Source organism: Zalophus californianus, chromosome 17 (genome assembly GCF_009762305.2).
Source record: "Zalophus californianus isolate mZalCal1 chromosome 17, mZalCal1.pri.v2, whole genome shotgun sequence".
In the NCBI taxonomy this organism is placed as follows: domain Eukaryota; kingdom Metazoa; phylum Chordata; class Mammalia; order Carnivora; family Otariidae; genus Zalophus; species Zalophus californianus.
The window spans coordinates 56,798,153-56,815,205 of record NC_045611.1 but is presented as its reverse complement, the minus strand read 5'-3'; the positions used below and the strand labels follow the sequence as shown (position 1 = coordinate 56,815,205).

The following is a 17,053-nucleotide window of genomic DNA, read 5'->3' as shown; positions in this document are numbered from 1 at the left end:
TATTGTTTTTAGTTCCACAATTTGTCAAATAAATTGCCTTCTCCTTGCCAGCTTTGGGGTATCTTGCTGGAAGTGTTCCCTTTCCAGCAAAGGTACACCACATACAAGAGCCTCCTACTTATTCTTTGTGATATGTTTGCTCCTTCCTTTGTCTCTGGTAGATTTTCTCCTGTCTCGTCTGTAGAACATCTTCTTCCAGATGGAGACCAATGGTGTCCGCAGAGCTTTGAAACCACACGGCCTTTCACTCTGACTTGACATCTGTCTTCTGTCACAGACACACACACACACACAGATCTATTCCTGGCTTGTCTGATCTCTTCCTGGGTCAGGACATGTGTTCTACTTTTAGAATCAGGCAAAAAAGTCATTATTATTTTAAAAACAACAAAACAAAAACCCAGTGTCCTTGGAAATACCTGGCAGCCAGGAGGAGGCAGTGGAGGGGTCTCCCCGGCCCCAACCAGGAGGCCAGAGCAGGGAGGAGAAAAATAAGGACCCAGCTGCTTGTAAAATAAAGTTTTCCCTTTTATTTCAAATCAACCCATTCCCGAGTTAGTGCCATAAGTTGAGATGACAGCCCTAAGCCCCCTGGGGCCTGGCAGGGACAAGGACACTCATGTCCCTTCGAGGATGGGCCTGGTGGCCAGGGGTGAGGGGTTGCGGGGCTAGCTGGCTGCCCCTCCCCGCCAGCCCCAAGGCCTGGCCTGTCCCCTGGCTGACTCCCCGGGGCAAGGGCGCGCGTGGGAGAGGGGGCAGGGCAGGGAGGCGGTCCGTGTGGGTGTCCCTGGCCAGAGGTGCTGTTAGAGGCGAGAGCCCAGTCAGGCTGGGTTAGTGGGGTCTTCTCCGGCAGCCAGGGAAGGAACTGCAGAGAGAGGCAGACACAGCGCACCAGATGCAGGCGGCAAGGCCACCCCCCTGCCCGGAGAGTGAGAGGCGAGCAGGGGCTGGCCACAGGGGGAGCTGGGGTACCACCCTGGAAGCTCACCGGGGTGGGGGCTCAGGCTCCAGTCTGGCACGGAGGAGGGGCTCAGATAGATGACTGCCACTGCACGAAGCGCTTGGATTCCTGCGGGGGAGATCGGGGAGGGGGCGTGGAGGGGATCTGGCTTTGTAGCACAGGCCCCTGGCCTCCTCCCTCAGACCAGCAAGTCCGGTACCTGAGGGTTGAAAGGGTCGTCATCATCTGCGTCGTCATAGTCGTCACTGGGGGGCGATGGGAGTAGCAGAGAAGCAGGATGGGGGACCTGTCAGGAGGCTGCCGCCCCAACAGCAGCCCAGAGGTCCAGCCCACACCGCCTCCCCCCGGGACCACGCCCGCCCTCCCCTCCTGACCTGGGTGGGAAGAGGGCCCAGGCACGGGGCAGGCTGCAGAGGGCGGTGGCTAGGGCCCCTGCAGACAGGAGGGAGAAGAGCAGCAGGAAGAGCAGGCCTTCCAGGGCATCCTCACACAAGCCCCGCAGGGCAGCGCCGTAATCCTGGGGTGGCCGGGGGCGGGGGGGGGGGGGAGGGCGGGTGTCAGCGGGCACGCCTCCTCAACCCCACACAGCCGGCTGTGCCATGCTGGACAAGTCATTCAATATCTCTGCCTCCGTACAAGCACACAGGAGGTGCTCCAAGCACAGTCATCATTACACGTGCAGGTGTAAACCCAAATCTTGGCCTCCCCTCCACCCCACCTCCAGCCACCACACCGGCTCAGCCTTGGTCCAGTGCTGGGGTTCCGACACCGTGAGCCCGATGATTCTCCGTCGCGGGGCGTCCCGTGCACTGTAGGATGTTGAGCGGCATCCCTGGGCTCTGCCCACTACATGCCAGGAGCACCCCCACCCTGGCTGTGACAACCATTGCCAAATGCCCCCCCGGGGGCAAAATCTCTGGCTTACAACACTTAGAATAATGCTTGGAAGAACCCCTGACTTGGAATTATACCTTGCACATAACGCACACAGTAAATGCTGGCCGCCACTCCCGGCATCCCTGGAAATGAGCTGAGCCATTTCCTGAATGCCCAGCCATCGTTCATCCCACAGATTAGCCAAGGGCCTGCTCTGTGCCAGATGTGGCTCCCAGTCCCAGGGATACATGAGTTACCAGGCTCCAGAAAGTCATTTCAGATGACCGTAAGCCGAGAGGGGACCAGAAGGCAGGACCGGGCCCCGACAGCAGGAAGGAACCGTGGGCTCGAGGCCCGGGAACTGTCTGAGGGCTGCTGTGGCCCGTGCGGGGACGGGGTGCAAGGGGCTGAGGCTGGGACCAGCCCGGGCCCTTGCAGGTGAGGCCAGGAGCTAGACTCTAATCCATGTGCCAGGGAGTCCCTGGAGGGGTTTAGTGGAGAAAGAACTTGATCGGATTGTGTGACAGAGGCTCACCCAGCTGCTAGCTGTTGTGAGAGGACAGATGGGGTGAGGGGGCCAGCAGGGGAGCAGGGAAAATGCTCTGCGGCCCCTGGGTGGGAGGGGAGGAGGGTGACCAGGGTAGCAGCAATGGTGGAGGGAGCCACGCTCGGAGTCCAGATGGGCTTCAGAGCAAGGGCCGGCAGAGCTTTCCTGGGGAGTGATTGTGGGAGGTAAGGACAGACGGCAAAAGGGATGATCCTAGGTTTCTGGCTTGAGCCCCTGGGTAGGGGGCAGCAGTGTCTGGTACTGTGCCAGTGAAGCCCGAGCGAGGGGCCTGTCAGAGCAATGGGGCGTTCTCTTTTTACTGTACCAGGCACCTAGACAATGCCCTTTCATCCCCCTCCTAGGCCTGCAAGCAGAGATCTGGGCCCCCTCACACTGCTGCCTTTTGCCGTGACAGAAAGTTGAAGCCCAGAGAGGGCAAGCCACTTGCCCAGAGTCACAAAGCCTGGAAGGGGCAGAGGTGGGATTAGAGCCAGATCTGTCAGGCTCCAGAGGCACCCTCCTGCCACTTTATCCCTGATGTCCCTCAATCCTGATTGTAATAGGTGGGGACCCTAAAGCCCAGAGAGGGGAAACTGAGGCCTGGAGTCATGGGGTGCACAGAGTAGAGAGTGAGACTCTGACCCACCCTCCCCCCTCCCTCCCTTCCCTCTGTCCACAGTGAACCTTGGGAAGTGCGATCCGGCCCAGTGTTGGCCTGGACCACAGAGAAATTTGTGGGCCTCAGTTTGCCCTCGAATAAAAGAGCAGGGTTGCCTTCTAGGGTTCTGCAGCTCAGGTATTCAGCAATTCTGAGTATTGATTCCTTGCCCCCACCACCACCACTGCCCCCTTGCTAGAGTGCCAATCTGAGAAGCTCTGGGGACAATGGGAGCCATGGAAGGGATGCGATCGCTAAGGATGCCCACACAGACTTGAATTTCAGATGCCCAGCAACAAAAAAATATTTAGTACAGACATGTCCCCAATATGGCGTGGGCCCTACTTACAGTGAAGAGGTATTTGTTGTTTGCTAAATCTGGCAGCCCTGTTGGAGAGCCCGGGGGTGGGGGGGACAGACAAGAAGGGGGGAGGAGGCATGTGCGCTCCTCCAGGGGGGAAGACTAGGCCTGAGTGGCAGTGGGCCCTTGGGATGGGGGTGGGGTGAGGAAGCAAAGGGATGACACTGAGTGACTGCCTGGCGGTGGAGGCTTACAGAGGGAGAGGTGGTGTGCCAGGGCCAGTGGGGAGACCCGGCCCTCTGCACGTCATCTGTAAGAAGGGGAGATGAAAATATTTCCTTCTGACAGCATGACTAACGAGGGCAAAGGTGCATCCCACCTGTGCCACACCTAGTAAAGCCAGGCACAGGTGAGTCACCCTAACAGACTGTGCCCGCCCAGAAAAGCGGGTATCCTCTCTGTCTTTCACGGGTGAGGGAATGGGGACTCGGGGACTCTCTCCTGCCAGTGGCCACACAGCTGCGGCAGAGCCAAGGTTTGGACGTGTCTGCGGACACCAGGCATGCTTTCTCTGGGCTGCTCTGCCCAGCCCTGCTGCTTCAGTGTGGAGAGCCTTACAGCTACTAAGCCCCTGCAATCCCGGTTCATTTATAAGGGAGGAAGCGGAGGCACAGAGTACTTAGTGACTTGTCTGGGCTCAGGAGCTAGGACAGGAGCCCACGCACGCTGTCTCCAGCATTCCCGAGGCTGCAGGGGCTCCAGGGGAGAGACGGGGAGGGGGTAGGGAAGGGGGATGGGGAGGGGTGGCGGGGGGGGTAGGGGAGGCGGTGTAGGGAGGGGAGGCGGTGGAGCGAGCGGATGCGGACGACAGATGGACGGATGGGGGTGGGTGGATAGGCAAGGGAGAAACGTAAGGATTTTTCGGGCTCCCTGGAAGAATTTGGACGGGGGACAGGGCGCACCTTGTGCAGCCCGCGACAGTGCAGCAGCGCCACCAACTGGTGGAAGTCTCCTTCTGTCACATTCAGCGTCTCCTCCAAGGACAGCAGAGGCTTCTGCGCGGGAGCAAGCGTTATCCCACCTGCTCCTGCGGGGCCGGGCTGGCCCGGGCTCCGCCCCTCTCGGCGGGCTCCCCCGCAGGCGCGGGCCCCGCCCACAGCCCGCCCTTCCCCTTGGAGTCGGGCTGTGGGGGGAGCGCGGGCGGCCGACCTGCGCAGAAGGGAACTGGGGGACAGCTTCCCGCTCGAGGCCCTGCAGCTGGGAGTGGATGTTGGCCAGAGCTCGCTGCGACAGAGTCAGCCTCTGCGGGAAGACAGGGGGAGGAGGACCGGGTAGTGGCTGGCCGCCCCCAGACCACTCTCCTCCCCGGGGACACAGGACTGAAGGCCCTGGCGCCCGCAGCCTCCCGAGGACCCGCAGTCCAGGCCCAGCCCGCCCTCCTCCACCCGGCTCCCTTGCCTGCACCCCTAACCTGTTGAAAGGGGTTGGAGACCGCCTGATTGCAGAGGAAGTAATAGTTCAGGATGTCTGAAGTAGGAGGGAAAGAGGGGGAGCCCATGAGCCTGGGTCCCCGCAGCCTCCCCAACCCTCAGGGCGAGGGGCCTCTCCCCAGCCCAGGGGCTCCTGTCCAGCGGCCTGCATTCAGGGACAGGCTACTGTCCTGCCGTCCTGCCCTTGACTAAATTGTGCAGCATTTCTCCCAAGCGGCCAAATCTTCCCATTCCTGGGGAGGGACGCCCAACCCTGTCTCCCAGCTGCTCTCTCCTGAATCAGGCATCTGTATCCCTCTCTTTCCCATGCCACCAGGAGAGGTGCTGAGAGCTTCTGACACCCAGCACCGCCCCCCCACCGGACCCCAGGCAGGACTGGGCAGAGAGGCCTGAGGATGCAGGGCCTGCACGGGGTTGGTGGGGTCACCTGAGCTGAGCCCAGTCTCCTCCTGGGTCAGGTTCAGGATGTAGGTGTCAGGACTGGAGCAGAAGTCACTGAGGCCCTGAGAGAGGCATTAGGAAGAGGGGCTCAGACCAGAAACTGCTCTAATTCCACAGAACTCAGTGTCTGGCTCACCTGCCCCCCCAACCCCTTCCCTGATCATCCCTGGGGAGCCAGGAGTACAGACCCCCGCCCCTCCTCCCCCAGACCCAGGAGTCCAGACCCCCAGCCCCCTCCTCCCTCAGACCCAGGAGTCCAGGCCCCAGCCCCCTCCTCCCTCAGACCCAGGAGTCCAGGCCCCCAGCCCCCTCCTCCCTCAGACCCAGGAGTCCAGACCCCCCAGCCCCTCCTCCCTCAGACCCAGGAGTCCAGGCCCCCAGCCCCTCCTCCCTCAGACCCAGGAGTCCAGACCCCAGCCTCCCTCAGACCCAGGAGTCCAGACCCCAGTCTCTCCTCCCTCAGACTCAGGAGTCCAGCCCCCAGCCCCACCTCCCTCAGACCCAGGAGTCCAGGCCCCCAGCCCTCTCCTCCCCCAGACCCAGGAGTCAGGACCCCCAGCCCCTCCTCCCTCAGACCCAGGAGTCCAGGCCCCCAGCCCCCTCCTCTCAGACCCAGGAGTACAGACCCTGCCCCTCCTCCCCCAGACCCAGGAGTCCAGACCCCCAGCCCCCTCCTCCCTCAGACCCAGGAGTCCAGACCCCCAGTCCCCTCTTCCCCCAGCCCCTCCTCCCCCAGACCCAGGAGTCCATGCCCCCAGCCCCTCCTCCCTCAGACACAGGAGTCCAGACCCCCGCCCCTCCTCCCTCAGACCCAGGAGTCCAGCCCCCAGCCCCTCCTCCCTCAGACCCAGGAGTCCAGACCCCCAGCCCCTCCTCCCTCAGACCCAGGAGTCCAGGCCCCAGCCCCTCCTCCCTCAGACCCAGGAGTCAGGACCCCCAGCCCCTCCTCCCTCAGACCCAGGAGTCAGGACCCCCAGCCCCTCCTCCCTCAGACCCAGGAGTCCAGACCCCCGCCCCTCCTCCCTCAGACCCAGGAGTCCAGGCCCCCAGCCCCTCCTCCCTCAGACCCAGGAGTCCAGACCCCCAGCCTCCTCCCTCAGACCCAGGAGTCCAGACCCCAGTCTCTCCTCCCTCAGACCCAGGAGTCCAGGCCCCCAGCCCCTCCTCCCTCAGACCCAGGAGTCCAGACCCCCAGCCTCCTCCCTCAGACCCAGGAGTCCAGACCCCAGTCTCTCCTCCCTCAGACTCAGGAGTCCAGGCCCCCAGCCCCTCCTCCCTCAGACCCAGGAGTCCAGACCCCAGTCTCTCCTCCCCCAGACCCAGGAGTCAGGACCCCCAGCCCCTCCTCCCTCAGACCCAGGAGTCCAGCCCCCCGCCCCTCCTCCCTCAGACCCAGGAGTCCAGGCCCCCAGCCCCCTCCTCCCTCAGACCCAGGAGTCCAGGCCCCCAGCCCCTCCGCCCTCAGACCCAGGAGTCCAGACCCCCAGCCTCCTCCCACAGACCCAGGAGTCCAGGCCCCCAGCCCCCTCCTCCCTCAGACCCAGGAGTCCAGGCCCCCAGCCCCTCCGCCCTCAGACCCAGGAGTCCAGGCCCCCAGCCCCTCCGCCCTCAGACCCAGGAGTCCAGACCCCCAGGTTCCTCCTCCCTCAGACCCAGGAGTCCAGACCCCCGCCCCTCCTCCCTCAGACCCAGGAGTCCAGGCCCCCAGCCCCTCCGCCCTCAGACCCAGGAGTCCAGACCCCCAGGCTCCTCCTCCCTAGTGTCCAAGTCTCTAGCTTCTAGACCTCAGAACCTGTGTAGTCCTTCCCCTCAGGACCTGCCCCAGGGCCCAGGGGCCCAGCCTCCATTACTCACCACAGCTGTAGCTGCCTCCAGGCCCATGGAACCCCAGCTCAGGACAAGAACCAGGAGACTCATCACTGTCATCCTATAAAAGGGGAGGGGATTGGTTTCGGGTTCTGGGGTTTCTAATTTACTTGCCTCACCTCTTCCCTTCCCCCACCCCAAATCCCATCACTGCCCCTCCCCCTTCCCCACCAACCTCTGGAGCCTGGAGGATCAGAATTAGGGGAGACAGGGGGAGTCTCAACAACCTGAGATTGTTGACATTGAACTGAACATCTGGTCCCTGCCTGGGAGTGAGGGGGAGGATGCTGAGAAGGGCCCTGGGCTGCCAAGCCAGCAGCCCAGATCCCAGCCCAGAGATGCCCCTGCCTTGCTCTGGGATTCTGGGAGAGCCACTGCCCACCCTGGACTCTGCTTCCTGGCTCGGAATCTGCAGGAGTCCAGTGGTTCCCAAGCACGTCTCTCAGGTTTGAGCACAGCTTGGTGAGCCTCCTGCTCTGCTCACACTCCTCCAAGGCATGGGTGCCGCCAGCGCTAGAACTGCGGCCTGGTTTTCCTCTGGGGATGGGGTCTAGGGGCAAGGGTCAGCACTGGAGGGTGGTCACCATCTCTCAGCCCCAGGGGGAGGCTGCATGGGACAGCAGGACTTCTCACGCAGGGTGGGTGTGGAGACTGGGGAGCACCAGCAGGGCCCCCAGAGGCGTGGAGGATACAAGGACTGCTCTGAATGGAATGGGCTGGCCTGGGTCGAAAACCAGCTCCAGCACTTCCGGGCTATGTGGCCTGGGGCAAGTGGCCCAACCTCTCTGAGCCCCTGTCTCCCCCTGGGTTAAATGGGGAAAAGGAAAGCATCTCCTCACAGGGTCAGTGTGAGGGTTCCCGAAGAGGGCTGGCCGCACAGAATGAGCCATTAAATAAGGGTGTGGTCTTGAGCTTCCCGTGAGCCACGTAACGGTCACGCACCTCAGATGTGGTCACCTTCTGCCTCCAGTCCCCCCTCTGCAAGTCAGGTGCCTGATGGGCGCCTCCTTCACGGGGCTGTGTGTGCACAGCCCTCAGCAGAAGTCAGTAATCACCCCATCCTCAGTGCAACCATGATATATATATATCTCCCCCCCCTAGGATTTTGGAGCCCTTCCCGCGCCTCAAGGCCTGTGTTTCTGGGTCTGCCCAGCCCGTCCTACACTAGGCCTGGTGCCTCTGTACGTGCTGACCCAGCCCAGGACCTCCATGGAAGTTTGTGGGACGAGAGAATGAGAGCATGAACCTGGCAAGGACAGTGGTCCCTGTTGCAAGAGTGCTGTCGGATGGAAAGAGGTCCCCTTGTGCTGGCCCATGAGCCTGCCCTGAGGGCACCCAGACTTACACGATCACCAGCCACTTGCTCTGCTTTGCTAGGCCCAGGAGGGTGAAGAGGCAGACCAGCAGCTCCAGGAGCAGCAGAAGGACATAGGCCAGCCACCTGGGGAAGGGACAGGGTGACACTGAGCAGCAAATCCAGCCCTCCGTACCCAGGCTCCCAGACCAGGGCCTGGCAGAGGGGGACGGCACCCCCCACGCTCATGCCCTGGTCCCCAGGCCACAGCCAGCTCCTCTTGAAATGGGTGCATTGGGAGGCGGGCCACTGCAGCCAGTCAGAGCTCAGGTGCCAGGGTCTGGGCACCTGGAACCCCACCCTGGCTGGACGGTGCACAGGCCCTGTCACCGGGGACGAGCGTTTGGCCCCCTGGAGCCCCACCTGCCACAGCACCCTGCAGAGTGAAGTGAGTGGTTCCCAGGCGCGGGCCGAGTGTCCTATTGCACGACCCGGGGCTCGGCCAGGCTCTCCACCTCCTACCTGCACGCAACCTTGTCTCAGGAGCTTTGCCTCCTGTGCCCTGGTTTCCCTGCCTGTAACGTGGGGGAGATCCGCAGCACCTGCTCCGAGAGGGTGTTGTGAGGCTAAGGAGCACGAGCTTGGAAGGGTGCCGGGCACACGGACACCCTGAAATAGCAGCTTGAATGTTACTCAGAGAACTTCAAATGCTAGTTAAGTATTAATGATTGATTCACTCTGCTCGGAAAGGTCCGCACACAGCTGTGTGAGGCTGGAGCGCTGCAGTGGCAAGAGGACCCTCCTTTCCCAAGGGGGAGCCGGGCCGCGTGGCTCTGGGAGACCTGCAGGCTTTTGCTCCCAGGGCCCCCACCGCACACCCCAGCTTCACTCTCTCGCTTCCGTCAGGAGCAGCCGACCCTTCTGCCCTAAGCCGCTGTGAACTCCTGCTCTGGGCTTCCAGGAACTTGGCCAGGAAGCTTTCCCTCCAGGGGTCCCTGTAACCTTGCAGGAAACTGGCCACTTTAGCTGGGGGAGGACTCCCGAGGGCCAGGCACTCATATTGGTACATCCAGAGACGTTTCCTGTTGGCGGTGGGTCTGCCTCACTCCGGCGTAGCCTGCACGGCTACCTAGGGCCCTGGGGGGGGCTGAGGCCTGGCCCGTGGCTAGGCCACAGTGCAGAACCCGGACTCCCTGGGACCCAGGCCTGTCTGATGCCCCGCGGGGGCGTCCTCGTCACGGACTGCTTCAGCCCTGGTGGGCCTCCACCCTGGAGCACAGAAGCCAGGAGGCAAGAGACGGGGTCCTGCCTCTGCCCCGGCGCCTGGGCAGGACCCTCAGAAGGTGTCGGATAAACAGGAGACATAATTCCTAGCAGCCAAAGCAATGAGGACTTCATCATATTGGCTGTTGGCAAGGGTGCCTGCCCCAGATATCTGCATAACCTGTTCCTCCTTCACATATCACCTTCTCGGTGTGGCCTCCCCAGACCCCCACCCCCCACGCCCACACATGCCCACTGCACATGCAAACTGCCAGTCACTGTCCCCAGCCCATCCCCCTCCCTTGCTTCACTTTTCTCCAAAGCTCTTACCACCCACCACCTCACAAGTGTTTGCTCCTTATTGGGCCCCTTCCTGGAAGATGGGCAGAAGTTGCTGTCTTGTTCATTGCCCTGTCTCATAAAAACTTACATTTTCCACACACCTGTATAGCATGTGCCCATCACTTTTGTAAGCACATAACGGATATGCACTCATCTGATCCTCAACAATCCAATGAAGGGAGCACTACGCATCTTTCCCACTTTACAGTTCGGGACACCAAGGCACGGAACTGGTAACTTGTCACAGGGTCACGGAGTGGCCATCTGGCTTTAGAGCTCGTGTTCCTAACCACTGGGGCACCCCTCTCTCTCACCAGAAGGTGCTAAGTAAGGATCTGTTGAGCGGATGCATGTGTCAGATGGATGACTGAGGGGTGAGTGAGTGAGCGGATGAATGCGAAGATGTGAGCAGGCCATGGGGTCCACCTCCAGCCTGGGCACGGTGACACTCGGGACAGGTCATCCTTTGCTGCAGGGAGCCATCCTGTGCATTGCAGGATGCATCTCTCGTCCCCACCTACCAGGTGCGAGTAGCGCCCCCTCCCCCAGTTACGACAACCAAACTTGTCCCCAGACGTTGCCCAATCTCCCCCGGAGGCACAGTCACCCAGGGTGAGAACCCCTGCCGCCCAGGGCAAGGAAGAGCGGTCACCCACCTGTACTCCTCCACAAAGGACACATCTTCAGCCACTTGCAGGGGGCTCAAGGGCACTCCCCGCCAGAAGGCCAGCGCCTGGAGCTGCTGGGCCACTGCCTCCGCCTGCCGCCGAGCCCCCCGGGCAGCAGCCACCAGCTCCAGGCGCTGCACCAGCACCTCCTCCAGAGTGGTCAGCTCTGTCCTCACGGCCTCATCCAGCCTCTCCACCATCTCCAACACCTGCGTGCAGAGGGGAGTCTGGGGTCAGAGGGGGGCATTGTCTGGGGAGGCCGGGGTTGGGTCCAAGGGTGTGGGGGTGAAGTAGGAGTGGCAGGTGTCTGAGATCTGGGGGCTAGGACATCTGTGGAATGAGGTACAGGTCTGTGGCCTCCCATCAGGAGCTCTGGGTGGGCAGTGTCTTGGGTCCCAGGTAAGATTAAGGCAGAAGAACTGGAATTATGCCTGAGCTTTTGAGTCTGAAGTTGGCATCTGCCTGCCTGGGTCTGGGGTCCTGAGTCTCGATTCCATGGTCCAGGGTCTGCAATGGACATGACATTTGAGGTCTGAGGTCAGCCTGGGTCTCAGCTCTGGGTCTGGAACCCTGGGCCTGGGGATGGGAGTGAGGCCTTTTGTCAGAGTCCTGGGTCTCAGCACTGAGGTCCCTGAGCTTTCGTTTAGGCCACAGATCAGGTCTGAGGGCCTGGATCTGACCTGAGGGCAGGGGTTCAGGGCTGAGACTAAGTGAATTGGGGTCTAGATTTGAGCCCCATGTTCCAGATCTGGGTTGAGGGTCTGAGGGTGCCATGTGTAAGGTCCCGGTTGCAGTCAGGGTTGGAGGTGGGGTGTACGGTCTGAGGTCTGAGTCTGAGTCTGGGGTCCCAAATCTCAGGCGTGGGATCTTGGCTCTGAGTTTGGGTCCCGTTTCTCTGGGAGGTGGCCCTTTGTTTGGGTATGGGGAACAGTCTGGGTGTGGGTCTGGGGTCTGGCCAGTGCCTGGCCCCTCACCAGGTGGTCTATGGCGCTGAGCGTATGGTTGGCATGCAGCAGTGCTGAGCTGAGCTGGGACACCCCATCACTGGTCTCGCTGTTGCCATAGAAACCGATGCCAATGCCGGCGCTGAGAAGGGGAGGGACGGGGAAATCACAGTCTGTCCCGGGACCCTGGGGCCGCGTCCCCCCACCTCCTCACACACCCGATTCCATCTCCCACCCCCCACCCCAGTGGTCCAGTCCGTCGTGGGAAAGGAACGTCTCCAGCATGGCCCCCACCGGTTGCCAAGGTAACGGGAAGCCCCCCCCGCCCCCGCCCCAGGGACGTCATTGTGATGCTAATGGTGGGTGGAGGGGAGGGGCTGGGGGGGCAGATTTAACCCGCACCTCACTGGAGCGGAACCCCTGTCCCGCCCAGCCCCAGGAGAAGCCCTCCCTCCAGGATTGCCGGCCCCACACCCAGCCCTCCCTCCTTTCCTCAAGCACCTGTCCCTTCAGGGTGCCACCATCCCCTCCCCCCCTCCTGGGGGTTCCCAGGAGTGCTGGCCCCCAGTCATCTCCCGGGGCGGGGGGCCCGAGGCTGGAGCTCCCCGCCTTCCCCCGCCCCCGGGACCCAAGCGTCTGGCCAGCTGAGAGCGAAGCAAGGGAATGTGGGCCGATGGGCCAGAAGCCTGCGCCCCCGCCCCTCCGCGGCCGGCACACAGAGCTCCATTGTGGGGTCTGAATGCGGGCCCATCCCCCCCCTCCCCCAGTGTGTCCCTCCGACCGGGCGGAGAGAGCCGGACGCCCTCACAGTTCCCAGCCCGGGCCACCGGGCCCCACCCCCAGCCCTGGATCCCACGCCCGCCCCGGCGCCCCCGCCCATTGTTCACAGTGGGACAAAGCTGCTCTTGTTCCCAGGCCGCTGGGGGCCGGCCGTGTCTCTCCCCCACGGGGTCTTTGTCCACCACCCCCGTCCACCCCCAGTCAGGAGAGCCCGAAGAGGAAGCAGTTTGGATATAGGACGCCCAGGTCTCCTCCCCCACAGACACCCCCAAACACACTGTGCTGCTCCCCGCTGTGAGGCAGTGGGGTAGGGCCCAGCCCGCCACTCCCCCGGATCCGGGGCGGATCTCTCTCGGATCCAGGCGTCCCGATCTGTGGGGGTGGCCTGATGGGGAGGGCTGTGCTTAGCGCTGGCTCTTGGGGAACGGTGTAAGGGTGTGTCTTCAAGTGCCCCTCCCCTCTCTCCCGCCCCTCCCAGGGGGGGCCGCAAGAAGAACCCCACCACCACCACCCGGGCTCGGAGAGGGGCTTGCGGGTCTCCACTCCGCCACTTGGGCAAAGGGGCCTTGAAAAGTTGCTTTCTTTCTCCCTCTCCCTGAGACTTGCCCAGGGTTACCGCGAGAAGGAGTTAGACCAGCTCAGGCCTGGTCTCCTGGACTGTAAATATTACTTGGCTGTCTGTCTCCTTGACTAGAACATCAGCTCCAGGAGGGCAAGAGCCTCCGCCTGGCCAGTTCAGTATCTCCTGGCACATAGTAGATCCCCAAGAAATAGTTGTGGAATGAATGAATGAATGAATGAATGAATGAATGAGTTAATGAATGACATCATTACTATAACGTCCATTTCAGAGATGTGGAAACTGAATCCTGGAGAGATTACATCACTCCCCTAGTTGCACAGCTCTTCAGGGACAAAGCCACTCTTAACCCCTACCCGCTCCTGCAGGCCTGGCTGCCCTTGGGAAGTCACTCCTCCTCTTGAAACTCAGTTTGTCCATCCATGAAATGGGAGCAGTGCTTCCTGCTGCAAGGCTGAGGTGGGTTTCTAGGACACCCTCAGGAAGACTGACCGAGATGGTGGGCAGCCCTGTCCCCACTCCCCACCCACCCTGGGGCCCCATTACCAGCCGACGAGAAGGGCAGCAATGCAGCTCCAGGTGACACAGCCTCCCCCGGGTGGGGGGCTCTTGGCCCCAGGGGGCTCTGGGGGTCGGCAGCAGCAAAAGCGGATGAGGTAGACAGCAATGAAAATGAGGCTCAGGCCCAAGCCAAGGCCTGCCAAGGCCGCCACCAGCAACAGGGCCTGGGGAAGGGGGAGACATGAGGCCTCAGAGGAGCTCACTGCTCCCTCCCTGCGTGGCTGGAGGTCCTGGATCCAGGACTTTGGTGGAGGTGGAAGGCAGGCCTGGCTAGAATGGGGGGCCAAGCCCAGCCTGTGGTTTTAAGGTTTGTGGGGAAAGATGGGGTCCCCAGCCCCTCCCAGGCTGGCCGCTGGGGCTCGGCGGTTTAGGGCTGGGTCACTGGAGGGAGCTTCCTACTGAGAGGCCTAAATCTTGGGTTCTAGTTCTGCTCTGGGTGTGGCCTTCGGCTGGGGCCTTCCCTCTCTGAGACTGTCTCCTCCTCATTCCAACCAGGCAGTTGGAATAGAGCATCTCCCAGGACCTTCTGAGACCTGCATCCCGAACTGGGTGGGACCAGGGGGTGAACAGGGGGTGCCTGTGCCTTGGAGATGGGTGCGAAGGTTTCCTCTTCCTCCTCCTTGCTGGTCCTCCCCTCTCACTGCTCACTCACTCCCCTGATGCTGAGCTCTGCACACCCACCGCAGTGTGAGTCTGTCACCCAGGGACTCACGGGGAGGGGGGCGTGACAGCCTCCATGACAGGGTGTGTGTGCAAAGACTCAGGGATGGAGACTTGGAGACAGGGAGGCACAGAGAGCTAGAGAGAGAGATAAGAGCAGAAAAGCAGTGATGCAGAGAAAGGAGACACAGAGACAGATGGTGGCAGAACCAAAGGCCGAGAGGACAGAGGCAGGGAGAGAACAGCTACGTGCAGTTGGAAAAGCCTCACAGGACAACGGGGCTCTCCATGAGGCAGGACTTTACAGGGGGTGCCCAGAATGGGGCAGGGGTTTACCTTGAGCCACACAGCAGGTAGGGGCGACATCAGGAACAGAATCACCCCTCCAGACTCACTAATGCTCTTTCCTGTAAACCACTGTGTGTCTCCGCCTTCGCCTTGCAGTGTGGTGTGGAGTGTGTGCATGTGTGTGCGCGCGCACGCGCGTGTGTGTGTGTGAATGACACGAGTGTGTGGTGCATTTGTGTTCCTGACTGTGAAACTGGATGTTTTATTTGTGCGTCTGCCATGAGATACTACACCTGAATGTGTGTGTGTGTGTGAGAAAGTTGTGAGTGTGTTTGAATGTGAACGTGTGTGTGTTATATTTGAGTGAATATATGTGTATATATGTGTGAATTTGTGTCTGACTGTGTGAGAGTTAGAATGTGAGTGTTGAGAGTGTGTATACAAGTAACTGTGGTATGTGAGTGTGTATGAGTGTGTTTAGGTATGTGTGAGTGTGAGTGAAGGCAGGAATGATGTGTGTATGAGTGTGTATACAAGTGAGCTTGGGGTGAGTGAATGTGTGAGTGAGGGGGAGCAGGAATTGTGTGTGTGAGTGTGTGTATATATGTGTGAGTGTGGGGTGTGTGAATGTGAGGACAGGAATGTGTGTGAATGTGTAAACGTGTGTCCGTGTGTGTGTGTGGATGTGTGAGTGTGTATACAAGTGAGTGTGGGGTGTGTGTGAGTGTGTGAGGACAGGAATGTGTGTGGATGTATAAACACGTGTCCGTGTGTGTGTGGATGTGTGACTGTGGGTGTGTATACACGTGACTGTGGGGTGTGTGTGAGTGTGTGAGTGTGTCTTCCAGCCCGGTGTCACCCAGTGCCTGACTTTTTCCAGCTGCACCCACAGCGGTCATCTTCCTGGGGGACAGTGTCCCCTCCTGGGCCGTGTGACTTCATGCCTGTCCCATTGCTGTCACCCTGCCTGTCCATGCGGGGGGGGGGGGCGGAGTGAGCCTCTCCCGGTGCCTTGGGCAGTGACTGGGGCCAGCAACGGGTGCATGGTCTCCTCTGCCATGAGCAGGTGTCAGCGGCCAACACTGGAGGTCGTGACTGTGGACACGAGAGGCTGTGGGTGAGGGGTGGCCGTCCCTGTCTGGTGGGGAGAGGGCGGCATGGAGTAGGCAGGGAGGAGCTGCTCCCTGCTGGCACAGCCATGACCCAAATAGCTCAGAATACAGCACACATCCCCCTCTCTGCTTTTCTGGGACCCCCCCACACACCTCCTAAGCTCTCCAATCCCCAGGCCTTTATCCCAGGAGCTCCCTAGCACAGATTCCAGGGGCCTAGACCCTATAGGCAGGGCCCAGGACACATCCAGGGGCTCCACCAGGACTCCCAGGCACCCCCCCCCACGCACACACTCCCCCACCCTTCCGCGGCTCAGCCAAGCCTCGCTCCTCATTAATCTCAAAGTCAAGGACTTGAATTAAACTGGGTCAGGGGACAGTTCCTTCACCCCTGTTGGAGCTGACCCAGGCTGGGCCCCCTTCCCCAGGGACCCTTGCTTCTGTAACGTTCCCACCCCAGCTCCACCCTCCGGACCCATTTCTGTCACCCTCTGGTCCCCAAATGGAATCTCATTCCCCCCACCCCGAGCACCCTGACCACCCCTTCTGTCCTGGGACTGGGGACCGGCTGGAAGCTTCCTCTTACAGCACCTCCACCTCGTTTACCCAGCCCTGGCCCTAAATCCCTCACGCCCCTTCCCCATTTCAGGTCTCAATCCCGTCCTAAACCAGGGCACCCCAGCCTTCTTCCTCTCCACCCTTAACAGTTCCTGTCTCACCTTAACTGGACCGCCCCGATCCTATCAGGGGAGGGGGCATCTTTTAGGACACGGAGAATGGACCTATCGCCCTGATGACCCTGGAGGCTAGCTTCCCGGGCAGTTCTCAGAGACCCTGGAATCCAAGGCTCCCCGGTCCCTTCTCTCCTCTGGGACTAAGGGGTCCAGGGCCCTGGCCCTCCTTTATTTAAGGAGCCAGGTCTCTGGTCTCCCAGCGCCTGTCCCAGGGGAACCTCCAGGTATGGGAGCCCGATGCTCCTCCTCTTTCAGATACCCCAAAGTCCGGACCGGCCCCCACCCCCGGAGAACACAGGAATCTGTCACCCAGCCCCCTTCTCCCTCACGACCCCTAAGCTCTGCCTCCCCCCCTCCGCCCCCGCCTCCCAGGACCCCGCACCCGCTCCCACCTGCTGGTATTCTTGCTCTTGGGGCGCGAACCCACTGGGTACCGGGCGGAGCTGGAAGTCGGCGCGGGGCAGCTGGTGGAGCAGATGCACCCAAGCCGAGGGTCGGTAGCCCGGGGGCGCCCCCATAGCCCCCGGGGAGGGCGCAGCGGGGCCGACGCCGGGGCTGCGGGAGCCTCGGCAGTGGAGCGGGGCGCGGGCGGAGCGGGGTCTGGCGGGGCTCAGGGGATCCGAGCAGGGGGAGGGAGAGGGTGGGGGGCGGAGATTGGGGGAAGAGGGGGGAGGCGCGGGCCAGACG

The 17,053-nt window shown here is 61.6% G+C and overlaps 1 protein-coding gene across 4 annotated transcripts; it reads right to left on the bottom strand.

The window, feature by feature from the left end:
• Positions 1–72: 72 nt before the first annotated feature.
• TTYH1 (tweety family member 1) lies at positions 73–16,995 on the bottom strand. Of its 4 annotated transcripts, none has more exons than XM_027618402.2 (14): positions 16,759–16,995; positions 13,558–13,736; positions 11,682–11,793; positions 10,696–10,916; positions 8,486–8,581; positions 7,129–7,201; positions 5,261–5,336; positions 4,815–4,870; positions 4,553–4,645; positions 4,306–4,398; positions 1,336–1,478; positions 1,161–1,206; positions 989–1,069; positions 73–342 (listed from the first exon to the last, which is right to left on the bottom strand). In XM_027618402.2, the coding sequence occupies exons 1-13, from the start codon at positions 16,882–16,884 to the stop codon at positions 1,031–1,033; spliced, it is 1,353 nt and encodes a 450-aa protein (XP_027474203.1). In that variant the 5' UTR covers positions 16,885–16,995; the 3' UTR covers positions 73–342; positions 989–1,030. The 4 variants fall into 4 exon arrangements, with proteins under 4 accessions (XP_027474203.1, XP_027474204.1, XP_027474205.1 ...); XM_027618403.2 differs by having other exon boundaries at positions 73–268; XM_027618401.2 differs by lacking the exon at positions 73–342 and adding an exon at positions 361–865.
• Positions 16,996–17,053: the final 58 nt, after the last annotated feature.